We start from the raw sequence: 25401 nt of genomic DNA, 5'->3' as shown, positions 1-25401 counted from the left end.
AACAACACGGAAACATGGCTTCCGAACAACATTAATATAAGAGAACAATGGCTAATATTTAAATGTCACAGCAATTTAGTTTGAACATAACCGTCTGTTCTGTACAGTCACAAGTGACTGTTTTGTCAATCAGGCGCAGATCGATGCCGGTTTTTTAAAGAAGCTAATGTTACTCATCAAAGATGCTGCAGTGCAGTCCCTAGATCGAATTCTCAAGCCGTAAATAAACTTCTAACACATTTTATATTACATTATGGAGGTTTACATTGTAAACAGATATGCAACACTAACATAAAGTATAATTGCTAAATTGATGCTGACGTGTTGTTTTGTAAAGTCTATAGTTGCCACAAGCTTTGATAGAATATCAGTTGGAAACAAGACAAAATACGTTGTTTGTTTTCACACCGGGGCCTGTTGGTGTCTGTTGTTTTTATTGAGTTAAAGACGGTGAGATTGAGTTCACTAAGTCCTTGTGTCTTTTGTTTTGCTATCAAAAACTAACGTTTAGTGTACTTCCATGGGTAACGTTATTTCCAAAGTTTGAGTTTGTTTACAGACAGTTTTAATTAACGTTAACATTAAAACTGTGTGCCACATTGATGTAATGGTAACTACAATGTAAATGGTAATACTCTTACAATAACGTTGAAAGTAAGAAAAAAAAAGACCTTTCTGAAACATCCTTTTGGAAGGGCGTTTGAGGAGGTTGTTGGTTGTCGCCTGCCGTTGCCGATTCAGGGTCTGAGTCCGGCTCAAACATATAAGGCCGGATAACATTTCCCACAGCAATGTCCTTCATTACAGTTGTTTTATTTACCTTGCTTCTGAGCATCATCTAGCCACAGCAGGCTACAGCGTACATGACCCTAGTTACCTGTGGTTGGCCTGGCCGTGCGTCACTCGATGAAGGCAATAAAGACATCATCAAAGTAGTCCATGTGACATGAGTGGGTTAGTTCGAATTTTTTGAAGCATCTAAAATACTTTTTGGTCCAAACATAGCAAAAACAACGACTTTATTCAGCATTGTATTGTCTTCCGGCTCTGTTGTCAATACTCGTTCATGCTTTCGCAATGTCGCTGCTGTGCTGACGTGTTATCTTGTGCGCCTGAGCTTCGTTTACAGTCTGAGGGAGACGCACGCTGTAAACAAAACAATCTTGGCAAACATGTCTAAGGATTTCGACACAGAGGAAGACTTGCATTTTTTTGCCCGGCCATATTTATTTGAATTCGAATACACAACAGAACCGGAAGACAATACAATGCTGAATAAAGTCGTTGTTTTTGCTATGTTTGGACCAAAAAGTATTTTCGATGCTTCAGAAAATTCAAACTAACCCGCTCATGTCACATGGACTACTTTGATGATGTCTTTATTGGCTTTATCGACAAGGACAGTATAAGGTACATACATTTTCAATGGAGGAACAGAAAGCTCGCCGACTAAATCTAAAATATCTTAAACTGTGAACGACATGAGGGTGAGACATTAATGACATAATTTTCATTTTTGGGTGAACTAACCCTTTAAAGTCTTGTGCTGTTGTATAAAGGCACAAAGACATATCATGGTTTCGATTTTAGTTTGTTGGCAAAATATAATGCTAGAGACCTTTATCAGTCCCTCCAGAAAAACGCGATTATGCGATCGCTGAATTCAATGCAAAATCAGCCAAAGTCCGCATATTTATGCGGGGGCCGCATTTTTTCAAATACGCCGCACTTTTGCCGCATAAATTGCCGATTTCCTTGCAAAATATGCGGGGTTTGCATAATTTCATAATCCTCGCATTTTCGTTGCAAAAAAAAAGTCACGTGTATTTTAGTAGAAAGTTAAAAAATGTTCCGTTTGCTTCACACAAGAGCAGCCATTTCCCCCTGTTTCCATGGGAACGTTATGAAGTGACGCAATTACGCGGCGCCAGACAGACTCACGGAGGCGATTGACATCTCACAAATCGAACTCGTATAACTGTCTGTCACACGTTCTACCGTCACATCGTTACTTAATAAACAACATAAGATAAAAGAAGTAGCATCAAACAGAAATTACCCGCACACATGGGGTGTTCGAGGTGCACATATAACACTGCAGAGAGTTCAACAGGAGCGCGCAGCTCTTAAAGGGGCCACACCTTATTTACACTCTTACAGTCTGAAATAAAACAAGATGAGAAATTCTTGCTTATCAAAGGAAGTAATAAGAAATGACTCTTACATTAGCCTAGTGAGAACAGGATGTTGGGGGAATCACTGAAAAAGAGAAATCTTTTTCATCAAACCGCAATTTTTGCAAGTTCTCTCAATTTTTGCAAATTCCTGCAATTTCATCGCATAAAATTGCATAAATATCCCGCATATTCCATCGCATTTTTAAAGAAAACGGGCCGAGTAGGCTAATCAATCAATTTTTGCCCGCAACAATCACAAAAAAACTCAGCGTTTTTCTGGAAGGACTGAATACTATTATGGTAAATGTTATATATAAATCGCAAATTTTTTCACAAATTTTGGGAAATTACCACCACAAAATCAGTCATTTTGATCGCAAAAATCACACAAAAAAATCGTGAAATCCTGGAGGGACTGCTTTATGTTATGTTATACATTTTACATATGTGTTGGGAAAAGGGAGAAGAGAAAGTTCGGCAAAAGGCGGATTCAAACTCGGGTCGAGCGCATCAAAAGCTTCTTTAAAGCCCTGTAGCTATTTCGTGACAGGCGAATTTTTGCTAAAAAGGCAGGCACTTAGTGCAAATATACGCTCCGTTATGTAAAATGTAAAAAAAAAAAAATTCTTCCCCTCGCTTGGGCCCCAAGTGCGCATGGCGAACTTGCAATGAATACATTTTATCAGACCAGACCTCGCAGCCTCGAAACACTACCGGCCCACCGGGGAAACTCTCCCGATTGCCACTCCGCCCCTGGTGCCCAGGGCCCCTTGGATGTCGTGGGCCCCTGGTCAAGTGCCCAGTTACCCTAATGGTTAATCCGGCCCTGCTACTATGTGACCAGTTTTAGCTTTGATTCATGCTTTAACCCCATCCCAAAGGGCACAATGATTATATCTCATGAACCAATGAAATCAGCAAGTTTTGATTACTAGCTATATGCTTTAACTAGTACGCCGCACCTGTACCTGTAGCGAGCAGATCACCTCCTACAACACCTGCTCGAACTGCATCCAGCAGACAAATTCCCATGTAACGCTTGAACGTTCTCCGCCCTTCTTTCATGATTAACCGTGCAGAATTTTCTCGTTGTGACTAGCGACCTGTAAGCGTTTTTGATCATATCAAAGGGAGGTTGATTTGATTGGCAATGGGGGATCAAATTGCAGATTCCACCTGCTCTACTCAAGATGCAGTAAAAGTGTGTTCTTTTTATCGAAGCCGCAACGTTGGCAGAAATAGCACGTTTAACTACAGTGCACATTATACCACAGGCCTTATAACTCAAACACACTCTGCTAATAAAAAGCAATCAAACGCTACAGCCAGGACCTGAACCAGCCAGAACTCTGCACTATGATCTCATTACCTGAGTGTAAATCAAGGTCAAACATGAATATTTACATCAAATGGATGGATGTTTTCAGATCTATAGAGCATTTTGGGGAGGTTTGAAGTGAATACTATACTGAAGCAGTGGCCTAATGGTTAGAACATTTACTTTAGCATACCTGTGGTGCTCATATGGGAAAAACAGGTTTGAATATCTCGCATAATATGTCAAATTACTGTAAAAACTGTGTCAAGTCTGACTGCTGTCTGTGAATAAATGATGATTAAGTCAATTCTGGTGTAGTTCATTATTAGTCCCCATTCTACTTGGAACTAAAGTTTATGGTTTTGTTTTGTTTTTTTTGTGTGGTTTAGTTTACTTCCATAAACATTTTTTGGCGTAGTGAGCGGTCACACAGTAAACAGGAAATTCTCATTTTGATTGGATGTGTTTGTGTTTATCAGTGTGTGTGCAAGTGGTTTGGTTTAAGTTTAGTTGAGTTTGTTTTATTTTTATTGTGTATAGTCAGAATCTGCTTAGGGGTATTTTATTTGAAAATTAAACATTTTTTCAAACTTTGATAATTGACTTGATCTTTTAAAGAACTGTGAAGATGATGATCAAACTACGTTTAAAGAAATATATGAGAGCATAAGAGAGTCAAATTGGACGACTTCAGGGACCAAGATCACTCATTTAATAGTTCATCTTTTGGCAAATTATGAAAAAAGAACAGTCAAGAAAAGAAAATGATTGAAAATTGTCAAATCATTGATGTGATGTATGTGTATACAATGTCCGTCAATTGACTTTTGGTGACAATTGGTTTTAAACCAAGACATTGAATGATCTTCACTAACCCAGACAGTGAAGTTTTTCAGATGGATTGGTGTTTTATTCTCTTTAGCATGCAGTCTGAAGTATTTCACACAAGTAGTTCCCTGATTAGCGAAAGAATTTCAGCGAGCGAAGAACAAATGTATACCCACGTGTGGTGTTGTGTACTTTGCATGTTATTGTGCTGACAGACAGCATGTTGAAGGCGCCATTTTCTCCCTCTTGTCGGAAAGCGATGATGCATTTAAAGCATCCGTTAGTGTGGGTTCTCAAGGAAATGGGTGCACTCACTGGACCTCTTGTTGTAATGTGTTTGCTGTTGTCATATTCAAATATTGTGGATTTGAATACAAATGGATCGTATGGTGTCAATTATTTATTTATTAGCCGGCAAGTATTCAGTGAAGTGATTGATCTCCAGGAGTGTGTTATGTTAATGTTTTTTTTAGTTCTAAGACTCCAACCGACAGCCAGCTATATGAACAGCCAGCCGGACATGATAATGTGAACTATTTTAGATTTTTGCGTAATTAAAAAACATGCTGGAGACATTCTAAATGCTTTTTCCATAGATAATTTTACTTATTTTATGGAATGAAGTTTATTTTATAAATAAATTGCATGTTACTCAGAGACTGACATGTTTGGCTTGGCAAAAATGTTACATTAAGCTGTCGCAAATTCTTTGAATTTTGAAAAACAAGGGGTTTTGAGAGAGAGGTTTTGAAGCACAAATAATTTTTTTATTGTGTCTAACAAAAATATTTTATTTAAACCCATGAAATGCAGACCTTGTGGTAAAAAATCACCCATTATTACCCCTTAGCATATATTTTTTTTTTTATTGGTACTTTCAAATCCTATGATAATTATGGTAAATACCAAAAGCCGACGTGGAAAGTGCACATGAACACCCCCTCATGTGGTATTTTCCACTGGGCAAATCGTAGAATATTTTGATGCACTAGTTGCTGAGATGAGATAACCTTTGACCTTTTCAAAATGGCGGAGAGCAACACAATGGTAAAAATATGTACTGTTCATGATCTAGAAAATGTACAGCAAATGATTTACCGTTTGAGTTTTGATAAATCATTTTCTTGCTGTAGCAGATGACTAGCAATCTAAAATAGTTTTAGCTAAATAACAGGTCTGGATCTGCATCTTTTTACCACATTACGACAACAAAAGCACTTGAAACACAAGCAACACACTGGTAAATACTAAGTACTGATAAATATGAAGCCATAGTGAAGTTTCAAAAATGTGAATGTGACCTTAATACAATAAATAATCTTGAAACATGTTAATTTTGATCGAAATAAACCCTTAGGATATAAAAGTGCCTGTAGTTTAAGAAACACATCTGTTTTCTTGGCTCTAGAAATGTGGTCTTTGCTTTTGTGTTTTTTGTAGTCTATCTCATGTTTATGCAGCCCAACATGTCCCACACATGAGCTGCCATGAACATTTGCTTATTATTAGTGAAAAATATTTGCCCCAGTGAGCTTCATGTTCTCCTGCTTTGTGCAACCTCATCTTTCCAAGAAATGCATTTGGATGTTCCTGCATTCATTATGTGATTTTATTATAATAATGCTGCCCCATAATGCATCAGGAGAACAGCTATGGGATGGGTGCACAAGGCACCTTTTGATATTATGTAAGCCAAATGGCAAGAATGTCCATGGCTTTTGTTGATGTTTAAATGAATTAGATTCATGCTGTTAAAAACAGTGTGTCTGTTACTGTTGTGACCAATGTAATCACATTAAGATTATTTGAGGCTTAAATAAAATGTTTCTTTATGTGTGTTCACAAGATTATTGTACTACTACTGGCTGTGTGTAGTACTACTGAAAGAAGATTTCATACGATTTAAATCTCTAATTTGACAAAACTTTACTGCTTTTTTGTTTTGTGTTTCCATCAAATTGTTTTATTTCATTTACATTTATGTACAACACTAAAAAAAAAAATGTTTAATTTAAAAAAGTAAGTTACCTGATTGATTCATTGAAATAAAATAAAAAAAATTGTTAAAGAGCCCCTATGATGCTATCTTTAAGTTTCCTAATGTTATTTTGGAGTCTCCTACAACAGGTTTACATGCATCAAAGGTCAAAAAACTGTTTCATTTCCGCGTAATACACATTTGTACATCACCACATTTTCAATGATTCTCAAAAGACTCGTCAAATGAATCAATCTCTCTAAATCCCTCTGCTCTGATTGACCAGACAGCTCAGTCTGTTCTGATTGGTTTACCGCGTACAGTGCGCGTCAAAAACAAAAACGCCATAACAACGTCAGCTCTGCTTGTCCTGAGGCTCCCTACACCATAAACTAAACTTAGTAACGAACAATGACGTTGATTTTACCATATCAATCCTAGCGCGACTCTGATGATGAAACACTGGAAGAACTAGTTGTTCAACCCAAATCTCCATCGCAAGGCTTGAGCACTAGCTACTAAGCTATTTAGTTTGCGGTACATTATGAGATGTTTCAACTGTAATTCCTCACCATTAGCATTAACAAGTGCATGTCCATCAACAAACTGACTATTTTAATTGTAAGTTACTTATTTATTTACCTTGTATGTTTCTAATGTATTGCGGTGAACGTGGGAACTGTATCAATAATAGTGCATACATTAGCCGAGCTCTAGCGTGAATGACTGAATACGTCTCTGAGAAGCCAGTTAAGAGTCTTGGGAGATGGTACGATGGGGATCTAACGGACACAGATCGAGTGGGAGAAGTTAGACGGCAAACAGTGGAAGGGTTGAAGAGCAAAAACAGCTCTGGTCTACCAGGCAAACTAAAATTCTGGTGCTTTCAGTTTGGTTTACTTCCAAGGTTGTTGTGTCCACTGACTGTGTACAAGATTTATTTGACAACAGTGGATAAGCTGGAAGCGTTGATAAGTTTATACATCAGGAAATGTTTGGGAGTTCCATGCTGCCTTAGCAGAGGACGGGGACTTTATAGTAAAGGAATATTGCATCTGCCTGTCTCTGCTTTAACCGAGGAGTTCAAGTGTGCCAAGGTCAGGCTGGAAATGACCTTTGTAGAGTCAAATGACTAATGTGTTAAAAACTGGCAGAAAGTTGTTAGCAAAGATATCTGTTGTAGGTGCAAAGGCTGCCCTTCAAATTGGGGATATCGTGGGACAGGTACAGCCTGGAAAAGGGTGTTTTGGGCTCAGTTTAGCTCCTCCTAAATGGCACAAGGCTGGCCCAGCTCAAAGGAGGAAGCTGGTAGTCAACGAGGTGTGAAAGCAGGAGGAGAAGATGAGGTGTATAAAGGCCATTTCACCGGGCCAAGCAGGGAGAGTGGATGAGATGGGAGAATGTGGAACAACGCAAGATGGGCTGGGAAGACCTTTGGTCAATGGAAGAGAGTAGGATCAGTTTCCTTATCAGGTCAACATATGATGTTCTCCCATCACCACAGAACCTAAACCTCTGGGTAGGAGAGGATCTTTCTTGTCCTTTATGTTTAAGGCACATTTTGACAGGATGTAAGGTGGCTCTTAGCCAAGGTCAGTTTACTTGGCGGCATGACCAAGTAATGTGATGTTTGGCTTTGTAAGGCAAGCATAACTTGACCAATAAGTTGCCGCCTATTTTAGCAAAACATTACACACAGAAGACAACATTGCTATGCCCAGGTGAGCAAGCACCAAGAAAAGGTGTTAAAACCAATTCTCGCACAGGACAACTGGAAGCTTCTAGGGACTGGAAAATGCTGGCTGATCTTGATCAACGGCTTATTTTTCCACCTGAGATTGCCACCACTAACCTCCGACCAGATATTGTTTTGTGGTCTGGATCAGCACGCATTGTTCAACTGATTTTTCCAAAGTGCTAGGGCGGTTGCGCTCCGGAGGTGCCTGCCGCCAGAACCCATTCTCATCCCAAGGCGAAGGCGTCATACATGACGCTTTTGCCAACGCGTAGACATCCAACGCACATGGCACCCTTTAGCGTCAAATGAGACGCAGATATATATGGGGCAGAAGGCGCCTCCTAGCGGTCTAACCCTACCCCATACCTAAACCTACCATAACCGAAGCGTCTCATTTGACGCTAAAGGGTGCCATGTGCGTTGGATGTCTACGCTTTGGCAAAAAAGTGTCGTATATGACGCCTTGGTATGAGAATGCGTTGATCGCTACGGTGCGCTTGTGGCATTCTGTCGTTGCTGTACGTCTGTCGCTACGGTGCACTTGCGGCATTCTGAAAAGTTTAGATGTTTTAATCTTGATGCGGCGCGGATGCGCATGGAAAAAACGAGCGCGTCACACTGCGACCGTGTCGCTTCCATTATGAGCGCGCATACCATACGCCTACATTTGAAATAACTTGAGCGCAAAAGACACGATATATGAACAGGCCCTTAATCAACAGAAAATCTAAACATTGTGTTATCTGAACCACATAAAAAAACACACAAAAAATGTGATTACAAATCATGAATTTTTTTTTTTACTTTGAATGACCAGTTTAATTTTTTAAGTTTAGTTTGTGTAGTTTGTAAACAGTACAGGATGGCACTTGCAAAGGCAAGTTGATGGTTTCGATTGCAAGTGTTTTTATTCATATATATTTCATGTATATTTTATATTTCTTCATCTCAATATATAGTTATATTGAGTTTTATAATTTTAATAGAGTAACCTTGCCAAAATCCTCTGTGCATTCCTGTGACTGAATGTCACGCAGTGTCTTTCTCATCAGGGCATTTCAGAAATACTCTTATGGGACGTCTTTTATGGCTGCCGCACATGCTGTTGGAGCTGCTGGGCACATTTCTGGCCCCCTGATGAGACTCTAGAGATCATTTTGGTCTAAATGCAGTTTAAATGCGTTTTTATTACCAATTTTTATTTAGGACCAAGTTCAGGCAAAGGCTCAATAATATCTTAAAATACCTTGCAGCATATACAGATCTTCCTGTCCATGTGCTCGTCATGCGTGTGACAGTTTGATTTGTCTTGAGGGGGAAACTTGATTCTATGGCGGCCTGCTTGAGGAACTCAACAGAAGGTCAGCAGGTTTGTTTAGCGCAGTTAAGAGCCAGACGTGTCGACCAAGACAGCATGCTGGTTAGTACATTCTGTCAAACCGGACATGTGTTTTTTAAGTGGATGGCATGATTAAGTGGATGGCATGAGCATAAATCTGAGACACAAGCACACATGCCTCTTTCTTTTTTCCTTTCTCTTTGTAATACCTTGTATATTTAAGCCATATAAATACCATTGTAAATGGTTTTCTTTTAGATTAGTAATACTAATTAATAGAGTATTAATACGGTGTGTTTTGTGGTGGTGGTTGTTCACAAGTCCTTTGTTAGTCCTGGGTAGTTAAACTGCCCAAGGTTTTTCAGAAAAATCCTCCAGATCCTGCACATTCATCAGTTTTCCAGCATCTTCTGCATGTTAGAACCCTTTACAGGAGTGACTGTATGATTTTGAGATCCATCTTTTCACACTAAATTCATAATTTTGTAAACATCTGTTATGTGAAACAGGTTATTCAGGACAGTGCTAAATAAAAAAATATGTCAAATAATAGTGCTGTCAAAACGATTAATTATTATTAATTGTTGCATCTAAGATATGAGTTTGTGTTTTCATAATATAGGCCTATATACACACTCACCTAAAGGATTATTAGGAACGCCATACTAATACTGTGTTTGACCCCCTTTCGCCTTCAGAACTGCCTTAATTCTACGTGGCAGTGATTCAACAAGGTGCTGAAAGCATTCTTTAGAAATGTAGAAACCATTAAACGAATATTGCAGCCCCTTTTGCCTACTTCTATCGGACACTTTATTTTCTGCTTTGTAAAAGTTCGATAACATTTCAGCAGGAAGAGCAGTCACAACATAAGCCATGTTGATGCAAACCAGAGCCCAGATGAAGTTTGACAGATGTAGCAACAGTAATTAAGGGGGGTGGGGCTTAGCCAAAGGTAAATTGCATTAATGAGAAATTGAACAGGTGTTCCTAATAATTCTTTCGGTGAGTTATCCACAAGTTTCCTACGCCCCATGAGGCCTTGCGTCAAAAGTGGGCGCGACTTCCGGTTGGAAGTAAACAAAGCGCGATTTGACATGCTTAACACTCGTTCATTCAACAGTTGACAGTCATTCAAGTTATAGCGATCCAAACTAGCTAACGATGTGGGAACACAACCTCAACGAAATTCAAAAGGGTGAAATAACAGTACCTTTACCTCCGCAGTAGTTGATTGGGAGTATTATAATAACATTATTAATAATCAATACTCATCAAGGCATGGTGACAGACAATTGTGCGAGCTGACAAACAATTCAAATAAAAAATACACACTTAGTCATTGTGCTTTGGACTTTATTCAAAATTATAAATGAATGTGCTTGTGCTACTTGAATACATTAACTGGCACATTTGGTATTCTGTCAACACAGGCTTTGATCCTGAGTTTAGCTGTAACATCAGTAGCGAACAGCCAAACACATGCTGATAGAGTTTATAGAACATTAAGAATTTAAACAAATGTACACAGGAAGATTCGTCGTCTTTTGGGAGGTGATGGAAACTACAGTCGTTGGCAGGATCACTCTGATTTCGTTTTCAGCTTATGTTCAAAACAATCCCGTTTAAGCCACTAAATTAGTTTAGTCCGGCTATACATACAACCGCGAACAGCACATGTTGTCCCTGAGCTCCGTAACGACATCTCTCATAAAGATTTGCGTCTTTAAATAGTAAAATAATTCTCTGAAAAACAGCTAGCCTCTTCGCTAACTAACACACAAAATACCATTGGAATGCTACTTCCGCCGCCTCACCGGAAGTTTCACCCACTTTATTTTTTACACGAGCGCCCCTCGGAAACTTGTGGATATAATTAAAGTTTTATATATATATATATATATATATACAGTATGCATATATTATGTAAACACAAACTTTTATGTTAGATGCGATTAATCACAATCAATCGATTTGACAGCACTAAAAAAAAAATTAACATTTAGCCGATTCTGCAAAGGGTATGTAAACTTTTGAGCACAACTCTAAAATCTCCCCTGTGCACATCTTTGGTCTCTTGCATGTTATTTAATTTAGAATGAACAAACTGATTTTTGGGATTGATTTTGTAATGACCTTGTTTACTGACGTTCTTTCAGAAATAAATTGTGAAAGAACCCGGACGAGTGTTTCTGTAAACAGATGGAGTCTCTGCTCCCAGGAACCAGTTTAAAACAAAGTTTGATTATTTGGAGGAATCCTAAAACATTCATTCTCCTTCAGCCCGTATTCATGGTATACGTGACTTTGTGTGGCATTCGCTGCACGTGACTTCCTTTTCCAATTACATCCATGTCACACTGCGTGTTTGAGCTACGTAGGCATTTCAAAACAGATCTGTAACACAGGACTCCGGATGCTGGCTAACAAACTTAACCATGAAAGAGCGGCACACTCTGTCCATTATCAGTTTTTCTCTTTAAATGTCTCTCTCTCACTTAGATGTGTTCGTTATGTCGTGTCGGTCAGGGCTGATTCACAGTGGTTAGTGAAGGTTATCTTCTCGGAGATGGAAACTTGCACATATTTGGCTCAGTGGCTGACACAGACTAGTAAACAGGAAACTCTTGTTATTTTGAGCACTTTAATTTAAAATGGTTTCCTTTACACCACCAAAATACCATAATACATTCTTGACTTTTTGTCCCTTAAGAAAATGGGAGTAAATAGTGAGTAAAAGCACCATTACAGTACTGTGAATGGTTGCCAGGGTGTTTCTAAGAGGTTGCTTAAGTGTTCTGATTTTGTTTTTACCAGTTTGCTATGTGTTAGCTAGCGTGTTCTGGGTGGTTTCTTGGTAGTTTGTTCTACCCCAAGTGAAAATTGTTGATCTGATATTTTGTTCTCTTGGGTGATGTTCACACTGTCCAAATCCGAATATTTGTGTATCTGGCTGGAATCTCTAATGCCTGGTTCAGATTACACGATTTTGGCACGATCCGTTTGACGTAGGGTGTCGTGGGGATTCGTAAACGACAACGGCGTCGGGACGCAAGATTCGATCGTATCATCGTATAGTGTGTCATAGTGGGCGACAACCTACGTCGCCTATCACGACAAAAAGACTAGCATGTTTAATTCGTCGTCCACGTCGGTTCCGTCACATATATGAGGTTGACCAATAGGAGCACAAGCTTTTCCGTATACAACTTTCAAAAAAGACTAAACGAAAGAGAGACGATTGTGCTAACGTTAAAATTAGAAGTAAAAATGTATAAGAAAACAATATTTTACCTCAAGTTCTCTTTGGAGGATTGACAGCCCATACTGTCCTCTTCGAGCAGGGTTCTCGAGTCTCACGCAATGGTCGTGAGACACACGCAATTCAACCAGTTCACACCGCGTATTTCTCACGCTGAAAAGGCAATGCCAAGCAATCCAGGAAATCGCTCGCTACGAGTTTCGCCTTCCCGTTAAAGACGGCATGCGATGACTGGTCAGGAAGTAACGTGTAGTCTGACATGCATCTTGTCCATGACACTACAAGATTTTAGGAGCCAAAATCGTGTAATCTGACACAGTGACTATCGTAACAGACAAAAAAAAAAGTGTAATCTGAACCAGGCATAAATGAATCACTGTCCACACAGTGTAGGCGCTCTTTCGTTTTCTAGAATATCTGCATTTCTTTGGTTTCTGTGGCAGTGACGTAGCTTTGGTAGGTAGGATATATCGGTAGGATATATAGCGGACTGAAATAGACTTCCAAAAATGCTATTTAAACAGGATTTCAAACCACATACTGTAAGTAAGTAGCTCATAATGTATGTGTAAATTCTCATTTGATGATTTTCATCGAATCAGTTTTTGTTACACTTGCACTAGTCTCAGCCTCAGACGTCACGCTCACGGAACGTTGGCTAAACGTCGGATGCATATGGAACACTTAACTGGAAACACTTCAGGAATGTCGAAGTCGTCATCTGATTGGTTGAATTTTATCGGATTTCCGGGGGGCGTCAGTGTCGCGTTTATTTTCGGTTCGCCGGGAAACAAAGCGCAGAAGTGTGATTGCGGAAGAAAAACTGTTGTGTTTATGAGTGACAATGAGCATTAATCAAGATCAGCTAAACGTAGTTGTATGTCCCCTCCTATCAATTATGGAAGATCAAGTGAAGTACTTAATTGCGAAGGGGATATCAGCCGCGTTTGTGGGCAAACATGAAACAACAGACGCTGACATCGCAGCTGGCCGAGATTCAGTATTCATATATAGGGCGCACACTGGATTATAAGATGCATAAGATACTGCAGAGTCAAACGTTTGACTGCGAGTATTCAATGTGTGGCGGCTCGCTGACAGCTAACGTTACAGCTGGCTGTTTTGAATGAGACGAGCCGGTTACTGTGAACGGGGAGCGCTTTATGAACATAACTCTGACGCACGAGCAGCGCCGGGGACAGTGTGTCTGAGCGAGCGCTCGTGAGCACGTGATTTACACGCATAACCTGATTTATACGAGGTTGAACTGGCCGTGTGACAAAGCGGGCATAAGATGGACATGAGCGCGAGTTCGTGGGTGAATTTAATAACGCGGACCGTTGTTAATGAGCGCCTCCGGTGACTGCTGCTGACTGACTTGTTGCACGCCGGTCTGATGTTGTGGGGACATTTCCACGCCCCGAAACGTGACGCTGAATGAAACGAACTGTAATTGGTTGTTTGACATGTCGGTCAAACGGCCTTATGGGCGGCCTTGGCCAAAGAAAGCTGCTATGAATTCCAGACCTTCAGCCGTCAGTCTGAAGGTCTGGCTACGCGAGACTACACTTGCACCTGCTATGATCGGATTCTAATTGGATATTCACAAAAAAATCGGATTTTAGCTGACGGTCTGAACGTACGTAGCCTAAACTAACAGCTGATCTCTCCTTATTAAGAAACATGATTTGAGGAATCTTTTACGCGATGCAAAATTTTTGATACTTTAAATGTTAGAGGTTATAAAAAAGTAACTTTGAAAAGTGCCAAGCACCTCTAATAAGTGTTTTGGTCAAAACTGTGGTTACTATTGTTTTTAAGGGCGTTGAAGTTTTATGTAGGCCTAGACTTAGGTCTCCCGGATTGTGTCTGTATTTGACGTAGACATTTATTTATGTATCTGTTAATTTATCAAAATTTTTTGTTTATTTTTATTTGATTTAAAATGTATTTAATAATTATTGTTGTTTAATAAATGTGTATGACGTGCAGTGTGTTTTATGGACATATTTCTCTTTACAGGATATGAGAAGACATGTGATGATGACTTTACTGGACACGGAACAATCTTACGTTGACGCTCTGCGCACACTCACACAGGTATGAAACATGCACAAGCGTTCATGTAGCTGTCAAAATGAATACCATAGACTCCTATTAGTCTTATTTAGAACTAATAATAATGACTACAGGCTGGTTTTTACAAATGAGGACATGTTCAAAGGAAGGTTTACAACTGGGGCAGTTTTTGTGGTCAGTAAATGCACATACATAATCAAGACATCAAACGTAATGGGCAAACCAAGTACAGTATGTTGCATAACATTTATCATAAAAATGGGAAAAAAAAGCACTTTGTCATAAAGTGTTTTCTACACTGTAAAAAAATATTGTTGGTTTAACTTTAAAAAAAAAGCAACCTGGTTGCCTTAAAATTTTAAGTTCATTGAAATGGAAAAATTGACTTTATTTAATCATCAGAAACTCAAAATATTATGTTATCTGAAGAACTACATAAATGATCTAAGTTGATTTGACAAAAGAAAAAATGTTGTGATTACACTGTAAAAAAATGTTTTCATGATTTGTAATCACATTTTTTTGTCAAAATCAACTTAGATCATTTATTTAGTTCAGATAACATAATATTTTGAGTTTCTGATGATTAAATCAATCTCAATTTTTCCAATTTTTCAATGAACTTACTGTAAAATTTTAAGGCAACCATGTTACTTATTTTTTTAAGTTAAACCAACAATATTTTTTAACAGTATACAAATCATGAAAATATTTTTGTACAGTGCGTGTTTATGCATTTAATATTATTCTTAGTATCATAAATCATTTGCAGAACTTAAATAAATCAGAACAGAATAACTGAAACATGATTTTATTGTAAGAGCGACAGCGGATGCTGCATACTAAGTTTAATAAGCAAAAGAGAGAAACATATCATCATCTTTTCCAATCTCTCCTGACTCATAACAACCTGTTCCAGCAGCTGCATCCGTTGCCCTGGCAACAAGGTGAGCGAGCAGCGGGCAACGCACCAAAATGGCCCCCATTACTGAGCAATTCTCACCAGCATTTATGCTCTCATTCTGTGTTAAAAGAACCAGTTTATCTTTGTGGGTAAATGATTGCGTTCCAGTCAACATCATTACGTGTAAATGGTGTGCAGACAGAGGGTCAACCGTGGTTGGCTGAGCAAACAATGAGAGAGACGCACAAGCACACGTTTATCATCTTAAACTGTTGATGGGTAGATCTAGAGAAAGCTGTTGAGAGCTGCATGATGGACGAATGACAGACGAGAGCGGTTTTTCGTGGCAACAGTGTGTCTCCAGGCACGTTATAGGGCGTTTGAGGTGCTGGAAGAGGATTGGTCAGATGTGCACTAGTCAAAACATCTGACCTGAGACAAACACACTGTTTTCCTATGTTTTTTTTTTTTTTTTTTTTGGAGACGTTCTATCGTATTAAGATGCTTTTGACGTACAATGTGAATACCATAGTATATGATGATACCATCTTATACATGTACTATGGTAGTAACACAAAGGTCCTTTTTTGTATGTTTATGTAAGGGATATTTGGTTTGTTGGTAAGTAGCGTTATTTTTCATTTTATTTTAGTGATTCCAATCCTGCTTATCGATTCCAGTAAGGTAAAAACAAATTAGGAATAGCACAAACAAAATGCAACTGAATAAAGTTCATATACAGAAATTATAATCAAATGTAAAATAACACTGCATAGTGTTCTTTTTATAAATAAAACTTATTCCTTATTAAAGTTAAGTATTCAGAGTGATTTTTCTTTTTCTTTTGTTCTTTAATTAACGTTAATAACACAGACTACAGCAGGTTTATTAGGCTGCTGTCACTTTAAGGGATCATGCAAGGTCCAATATACAATTACACATGCATTTTCTTTCTCAACTGTTTATGTTCACTTAAGAGAATATTTTGACGTGCATTTGTGTGTTTAAGCACAAGACGCGTACAATAACTCAATTCAGTACAGCGCTCTAAATGTGAGGCGGCTGCGTATGCAAAGAAAGCAGCGTGCCGCTCGAGTGCCGAATTGAGTTCTCTTTTTCCGCCTCATCTTGCTCTTGAAAATGGAAAATGGTTTGAAATCACATTAAAATGCACACACAGAAATCAAAGGTTTAATTTTATTAAAAGTATCCGATTCCTGACCTTAAACGAGTTGTTCACTTTTTAAAAATATTTTGCTGATAATTTACTCCCATGTCATCCAAGATGTCCACATCTTTCTTTCTTCAGTCGAAAAGAAATTAAGGTTTTTGATGAAAACCTTCCAGGATTTTCTCCATATAATGGACTTCATTGGGAACCAAACGGTTCAAGGTCCAAATGAGAGTTTCAGTGCAGCTTTAAATGACACCAGTCGATGAATAAGGGTCTTATAGGACCCTTCGAGTCATGACTCGAAAAAAGATTTGTTCATTTTGATGAACGAGTTTGAACAGGAGAGTCACGAACACTCATCACAGAACAGAGCAAGGCGATTTATTTTTGAAATGACCGATCGTTTCGCTAGATAAGACCCTTATTCATCGTCTGGTGTCGTTTAAAGCCCTTTGAAGCTGCACTGAAACTCTCATTAGAACCATGAACAGTTTGGTTCCCAGTGAAGTCCATTATATGGAGAAAATCCTGGAATGTTTTCATCAAAAACCTTCATTTCTTTCCGACTTAAGAAAGAAAGACATGGACATCTTGGATGACATGGGGGTGAGTAAATTATCAGCAAAAGTTTTTTTAAAGTGAACAACTCCTTTAAGTGTCCAATTCCAAAATTTTAATTTTCGATCCCCAACCAAATTGGTAAGTTTTTAAAAAAAGTCAAATTAGACCCTATTACACATTTATGGTATTATTTTATTTATTTATTTATGATTTATAACAATTCTGATACATGGAGGTACAACAGTGAAATAAAAAAAACATTAGGTGCACCAAGAACAAACAAAAATCTATACATATCATCTTTTTTAATTGTCTAATACCCATTAATATGTAATTTTATGGACGTAAAATGGGTTGCAAATGACAATTAATGTTGACTCATTCGAATGAATAAATAAATGAGATAGAAAGTACAAGTTTGGTTTAAAAAAATCCTTTTTTTCATGTACATTTCTGAAATGCACTTTCTGTAAAGCTGCTTTGAAACGATATGCATTGTGAACATTTGATGTGACACAGTTTACTTCCCAAAGGGGGACTCACGCATTTCCTTTAATCAAAGTCTGTCCCAGATCACCACAAACACAAAAACATGCATAAATTCTCTCATTTATTAATGCATATTATTTATTATTGCATATTCCTTTATCATTTTTATGCATATTTATTGCATATTCCTTTTGTATTTATTCATGCATATTCATTATAATTGCATATTCTTTTATATTTATTATTGCATATCCAGGTCATGGTCTAAGTATGTCAAACACACTCAAATGTTACACAGTTTAGTGGTTTTAACTAGACAGCATTTTTTTTTTTTATTTCAGCGTTGAATGCCGTAATGCACTGTGATGGAAGTGTTGATTGTATTTTATTCAGTACTAAAAAGTAAAAATTGTTTCATTTAGATAAAACTGTTGATTTCCTCTATCTCTCTCTCTCTCTCTGTGTGTGTTGTTGTGGTATCAGGGCTACATGAAGCCCCTCAAGCACCCGGAGAACTCCCCGCTCTGTGACCCGTCCCTGGTAGACGAGATGTTTTACCAGATCCCTGAGATTCTAGAACATCACGAGCAGTTCCTGGAGCAGGTGCTGGACTGTGTCAACCAGTGGCATGACAAACAGACTATAGGACATGTGCTCATTCAGTCGGTGAGAACCTAATCCCAGTTTTATTACTATTCACACACTGTATTGTACAGTCTGTGAAAATAGCATCCCAAATCTTAGTAGGTTATGTTGAAAATACTACACCAGAAATTCTTGTAATGGTAAACATTTTCAGATGGATTTTTGTAATATATATCTGTGTATGAGCTGGGTCCCGATTTGCATATCTGCCCCAAGTAGTATGCAGAATTAGATTGAGTGTTCCCTGAATTAAATTATATTGATAATTGAATACAAATAAAGAGCCCTATGATTTCCGCGATGAATTTTGCTAAAGTAAAATTTTGCTGAAAAAAATCAAAAGTAGGGTCATGAACTTAATCAATTGGTGATTTGGCCTAGTGTCTGTGAATATTAAAGCTCAAAAAGACTGATATTGAAATAAGATGTCTGCGTGTTCTCCAGGGCTGCTCTAAAAGTCACTTTACCAGTTAAACGCCCAGTGAAATACATACTTTTGGTGCCTTGTAGAAGTGTGCAGCCATTGATTTTTTGGGGGGGGGGTTATAAAATTGTTTGCTTAACCCTTTATGACCTGCCATAGAACAGTTCCACCAGAGTATATCTTTCTATTTTTACATGCAGTGCTGTCATTCTTTTGAGCATTTTCATATGCCATACATCAAAATAATCCTTACTTTCTCTACTTGAAGGCTATGTTTGTAATAAATCAATAGTACCTAGATAAATATCTCAAAAATGCAATAAACAAAAAGAAAAACAATTTAAAAAAAAAATTGTACATATTTTATTCAATACAAAAAAATGATAAATGTAAACCTCAAACTTGTCAATGAGAAAAATGTGCATAAAACAGTTTAAAACTATACAGAATTGATTTGAACTGTTTACATCAATTCGATTTTAAGATACACTCATTTAAATTTCCCATGTAATTTTACAGCCGTTAAGACCTGTCAAATTTAGTGAAATTTATTCTCTGGTTCAGAAAATAGCTTATGAACAAATTGATAAATTTGACTATAATCAAGAGAAATTATAATAGTCTACCCACTAGTGTCTTATTTTGATGATTTTCTTTATCTTCCATGATTGGCCTCTCACATGAGCGTTACTAACACATGGGTGGTTCAGTCAGCCAGCGATCCACACAGAGAGTGTGTGTGAACGCTAGGCTGGAGCCCCTCAGCCCCGGTCGTCTGCTCTCAGAAGGTACTGACAGAAGTGTTGACATCTAGCAGGTGTTTGTTTTCCATACTAAAGGGATGACGTGCAGGTTGTAGGCTTATTAGTTGACATGGTCGCCATACTGTCTCAACCCACCGGTCTTACATTGTTAGGGTCTATGCTGTCGTGATGCTGGTGCCGTTCTGTCTCTCAGACACATACATACTGTACACACACACACAATTTCTCATGCTGCTAGGTCTTCGACTCATCCTAAGTGCTATTTCTGGACGTTTTTTTCATGTTCTTTCGAAAGAAATTACCTTTATTCAGCAAGGACGCTTTAAATTGGTCAAAAGTGACATGTTTAACTATTTAAAATAAATGATTTTCTTTTGAGGTCTTAACCCGATAGTACACGTACAGCACAGAGACGTTTATTTGATGTATGTGTTTGCGCATCTGCAATAGGTCTATAGGACGTTTCCTGTCATAGATATAGACATTTAGAAGATGTCTTTAAGATGTAATGATTTAAAATGTATGTTAAACTGATGTCTTAAAGATGTCTATCAGATATTAGTAAACAGCAGATGTTTTCCAGATGAAGTGTCCTTTAACAGACGTTACGTGTGCTATCTGTTTGCAAGAGTTTTGAGAACTGAACTGAGAACTCTTGAATTTTTGCTTCGAAGCAATGTGAAAATCATCCTTCCCACTCATTCACATAAAACAGTATATAGATTTAAAATTTGTAAGACATGTTTTGTGTAAGGTTATATGTGAGGAGGCGTAAATGATATTGAATATTGATGCGTTTCACGCCTGGAAAGACAATGACCCTTTCCACTAATGGCCCTATCACTAGATGAAAGAATTTGAGGAGATTAAAAGAATGGCTTTTTTTAGTTTTATTTATATATGACTGAATGATCAAATGACTAAAAAGCTCATAATTGAGCACACTGATCTAATCACAGACAACTTTGTGCCATTCCTGAAACAGTTCATGTTCAACATACCTGGCATTTCCAATATGTTTGCCATGCACTGGTGAAAAAACTGCCCTGCTGTCAGTAGTCAGTGATGGAGCTTATTTTACCATGTAGAAAATCCCACACATTCTCATCCTTTGGCGTCATATAGGTGACCCCATATGACATTTCGTCAAAATACTACGCACATGGCACACTTTAGCATCAATATAACACGCACTGTTATGGGTAGGTTTAGGTCTGGGCCTGGGGTAGGGTCTGCGTTTCATGTTGACGCTAAAGAATGCCAGTCACCTATGTGACGCCTTGGGTTCTACGTGTTATATTGACGCTAAAGGGTGCCATGTGCGTAGTATTTCGATGAAATTTCATATGGCGTCACCTATATGACGCCAAAGGTTGAGAACGTGCAAAGTCCAGTGAAGTTGATCAGCCTCTCAGGGAAAAAAAAGTATTTTATACTGTAAGTAGGCTACAGTATTTTTATCAAAGTATTATTTATTTTTACAATATTAAGAATAAATATACATACTATTTATATTTGCCTTGGTGAGACTTACATAAAAATTATTAGGCTACCAAGCCCAACTTTGGAACTGGAGTTTACTGTACTCTCCCACTACTTTTAACGCATTGTGTAATTATGCTAATTGGGATGCAGCCTGACATTTGTTCAGAATAAGGTGAAGGTCTGTTCTCTCTGTAGGAATGCTAAGTGTCTCAGTGTGGGGCTTTAATCTGTCTGACCCTCTGCCCCGGTTTGGAGAAATACCGCCTCACGACTCCTAGTTATACGTTGTTTAGACATTCCTGTCAGATTCAAATTCGCACATCAAATGCAGGATTTTTATGGGCTCTGACTAAATTAGTCGCAAACTGACAAACTCAGATAGTTAGCAGTCAGATCTGCTGCTCGTTTAGACACCACAATTCTGTTTTGGCTTTAGGGCTGTTAAGTCTCAGGCCTGATTTTGATAGTTGTTTCAGAAAGGGCTTAGATGAAGACAGAAGTAGGCCTTAGATAAATTGAGACATTTAAGTAGCTTTTATAAACATAAAAACATTACTGCTGCGCATATTGAGACAAAAAAAATGATACTGACATATTTTAGGATATACCAGTTGCTTTGAGTTTAACCAGGTATCAATAAAACAATCTGTTATGCTCATGCCTAGGTTCTCATTCATTTTCTTCATAGGAACTTTAAAAAAAATATTCAATTTAAAGCTTAAGACGCATCGTAACATGTCAAAGAAAAAAGTATATGAAAAAAAGCTGTAAAAACATCAGAATTCTTTTGTTAGCATAGCAACATGCTAACAGTCACCCACAACAAACTAGCATTGTGGCGGTAGCTATTTGCGCTACAAGAAGGGGCCGTTATCTTCTTTTATTAGTTTTATTAGATATCATACAACTCAAGTCTCATGCGAAAGTCAAGAACAAAAACAAAACATGAAACTAAAGGTCATTCACCTTATTTGATAAATGAAAATATCAAATTATTTAATTACTGTCATGTGCTCTTTAATGTTCAGTACAACTGCAAACAAGACCTGAGGAAACAGGAGCTTCAGATGGCTATACAGAAAGTTTCAAATAGTTTTTATTTATTAAAAAAAAAATCAAATTGTGAAAATGAGATCTTGTTAGACATTGTGCAGATCTGTCAGCTTGTTCTTCGGGGCTCGTAAAACAGGACCTCCGTTTCTGGTGGGTGTAAATTGTCCAATTGTCCCCCTGTGGCTTAAGAGTTAAACATTACCGAACTGCCAGTGAGCTGTGTTTCCTCACGACAACTGAAGGAGATTTATTTGAGGACAGTCTGTCCACACACACACCATCCATCCACAAAGATAACTACTCACCTCACCAGATAGGAAGCCATTTTAGTTACAAACACCCTGGTACTGTATTTATTTTTTTATTTTTTTTTAACAGCTCCTTAAATCGTGCCTGGCAATGATGCGCAGGCTAGGGGTGATGTTTGTAAAGGTGCACAGCTGTTCTGTACAGCGCTGATCAATAATGATTCCACTTTCTCCTCAGTTTTCCAAAGAGATCCTCGCCAATATTTATTCAGCATACATCGACAACTTCATGAACGCCAAAGACGCAGTGAGAATTGCAAAGGAAGCCAAGCCTGCTTTCCTAAAGTTTCTAGAGGTATATATTAAGGCTTTGTTTCTCTTTCTGTGTGTGTGTGTGTGTGTGTGTGTGTGTGTGTGCGTAAATAAAAAATTTACATTACAATTGTCCCCTCGAGAGGATGTTTGGCTTTTCTTGGACATTAAATGGCCATTTGGCACAGCTTAACGTTAAATATATGGATTTTGTCATTGTCCAAACCATGACCTGTTAAATCAGAGAAAGACGGGGTTCGTTTTGTGTATTTGTGTTGGAATTTTTAACTGGAGATGAGAGTAAACCAGTGTTATTTTAGTATGTTTTCTATACTATTATATTAATTAAGGTTTTGAAATAGCTTTTTATTTTCATTTTCATTTTTTTAGTTTTAATAATTTTAGTACTTATTTTTTTTTATTTCAGTTAGTTGCCATGACAACATTTCTCATTTGTGTTTAAGTTTTGAAGTGTAAGTTTTTTTTTTTCATCTAATATTTAGATTTATTTATATTTTAGCCTAATTTTAATTAACACACATTATTTTAAATAGGTTTAGACATAAATTCCCTAGTTTTAAATGCATATTTTTCTTTCATTCATCCCGTTCTTTGCTGAATCATAAAATGTTTGAGTTGTTTTTGAACTCAGCTGTTGGAAGGTTACTGCCCTCTAATGGTAACTCTGCAAACTGAACCTAAACGAAGAAATCTAGTAGTAAAGCATTGTTAGAAAAAACTGTACACATGAAGTTGAAATCAAGATAAAGTATGGTAGTACTTCTAAACTTTGTTTTGTTTGTGTTCTCTTTCTCTGTTATTCTTTCTCTTTCCTTCTCAGCAAAGCATGCGTGAGAATAAGGAGAAACAAGCTCTGGGTGATCTGATGATAAAGCCAGTGCAGCGGATCCCACGATACGAGCTGCTAGTTAAGGTGACACTAACCTTGCCCCTTTTATCTTTACCATTTTGTGTGTGCTCGTTTTTATTTATACGTTTTCTTTTCGTGTATTGTTGCTTGTTTATAACACATTAGGTAGGGCTGAACGATGAATTGAAATGATTCGAAATGGCGATGCATCTTGCCTTGACGGTGCATTGTCAAATCACAAAGCCTGCAATTGAATTAAATCAACACGTTTCAGGGCCTTGGCGTGTGGTGAATGAACTTTTTTTACTTAAAAATGTTAATTTGGGAATACAACATGCATTATCCATTTCATCAAATATGTTAGCATTTATAAATCTAAATTTGGCAGATTTACACCAAAATAAAAGTTCAATGGTTTAATTAAGAAATGAAGACATAAATTTTAGTATTGTAATTTTACAGTTCTACTGAAAAATGAAACGATTTATATTAATTTCTATATTTAAATTTAATAAAAGTTTAAAAATAATGTAAAAAATAATAAAAGTTATTATTGATATGCTATAGTCAAATTGATAAATGAAAATAAAAGGATTTGTTTTTATGGCCAAATTGTGCAGCTTTTCAAACAAGCACAGCAAACAAACAAACAAAAAATGCTTACATTCAATGCTATTTTACAGTCCTGTTCCACGTGTACATACTAGGTACTTATTATAGCAATTACAATAACTGGGTTATCTCTGAACCGACCCCTAAACCAAGCCTTAACCCATGTCGTTACTTTATATTACCAGTACGTTCTCAGGTAACTAGACTGTAATTGTTCGTACTGTAAAATAAAGTGTAACGGTTATCAGTATCTTGGACTCAAACTATCCATGCATTTTAAGTTGTTCTGGTAGTTTAGGTTTGAAATGACGCATTCTGTTTGTGGGCTTCAGGATCTTCTGAAACACACTCCTGAGGATCACCCGGACTACCTGTTTTTGCTGGAAGCCCAGAAGAACATCAAGCGACTGGCCGAGAGGATCAACAAGGGCAGACGGAGCGCGGAGGAGCTGGAGAAAGAGACGCGTGTCATGCAGGAGATCGAAGCGCACATTGAGGGCGTGGAGCATGTGAGAGACGTATAAATCAACCTTACTTTTTACTCTTATTTTTATTTATGCATCTTTAATGATTATTTTTTAAATCCCTATTATATAAATTATTGTGCATGAAACAGGCTGTAATAAACTTGCCTACCCTGTTGCTTGAACTAGTCGACCTTTATATTCTTTTTTACATTTTCATGTTGACTAAATATGTGCGACAGTAGTTTGATGGCTAGTTTGATATGCTTTTTTTCACCACAGAATAGAAAAATAAAAAAGGTGATCGTGACTTTTTTTTAATATACACTGCCAGTCAAAAGTTTTGGATCAGTAAGATTTTTTTTATGTTTTTAAAAGAAATCTATTCTGCTCACCAAGGCTTCATTTAAAAACAACAGTAAATTAAACAGTAAATTCTTGAATATTATGACATTTTAGAATAACTGTTTTCTATGTGAATATATTTAAAAATGTAATTTATTCCTGTGATCAAAGCAGAATTTTTAGCATCATTACTCCAGTCTACACAGTGTCACATGATCCTTCAGAAATCATTCTGATGATTTGATGCTCAAAAACACTCATTATTATTATTATCAATGTTGAAAACAGTTATGTATTTTTTCACGATTCTGTGATGAATAGAAAGTTCAAA

At 37.5% G+C, this 25401-nt stretch overlaps 1 protein-coding gene across 3 annotated transcripts in view; it reads left to right on the top strand.

Annotated features, from left to right (window-relative positions):
• The window catches only part of arhgef17 (Rho guanine nucleotide exchange factor (GEF) 17), a 102355-nt gene that overhangs the window by 57479 nt on the left and 19475 nt on the right, over nucleotides 1-25401 (top strand). For 2 of the 3 annotated variants that reach the window (XM_089135449.1, XM_039663702.2), the window contains 5 exons: nucleotides 14663-14740; nucleotides 18331-18513; nucleotides 22705-22821; nucleotides 23620-23712; nucleotides 24594-24779. In XM_089135449.1, coding sequence (XP_088991575.1) covers nucleotides 14663-14740; nucleotides 18331-18513; nucleotides 22705-22821; nucleotides 23620-23712; nucleotides 24594-24779 — 657 coding nt within the window. The remainder of the gene's footprint in view (nucleotides 1-14662; nucleotides 14741-18330; nucleotides 18514-22704; nucleotides 22822-23619; nucleotides 23713-24593; nucleotides 24780-25401) is intronic. The other variant, XM_039663703.2, reaches the window with a different exon arrangement.

Source organism: Pimephales promelas, chromosome 10, assembly GCF_988280905.1.
Source record: "Pimephales promelas chromosome 10, fPimPro1.hap1.1, whole genome shotgun sequence".
Lineage (NCBI taxonomy): Eukaryota > Metazoa > Chordata > Actinopteri > Cypriniformes > Leuciscidae > Pimephales > Pimephales promelas.
The sequence above is the reverse complement of the archived record's forward strand: the minus strand, read 5'-3'. Positions and strand labels throughout refer to the sequence as shown.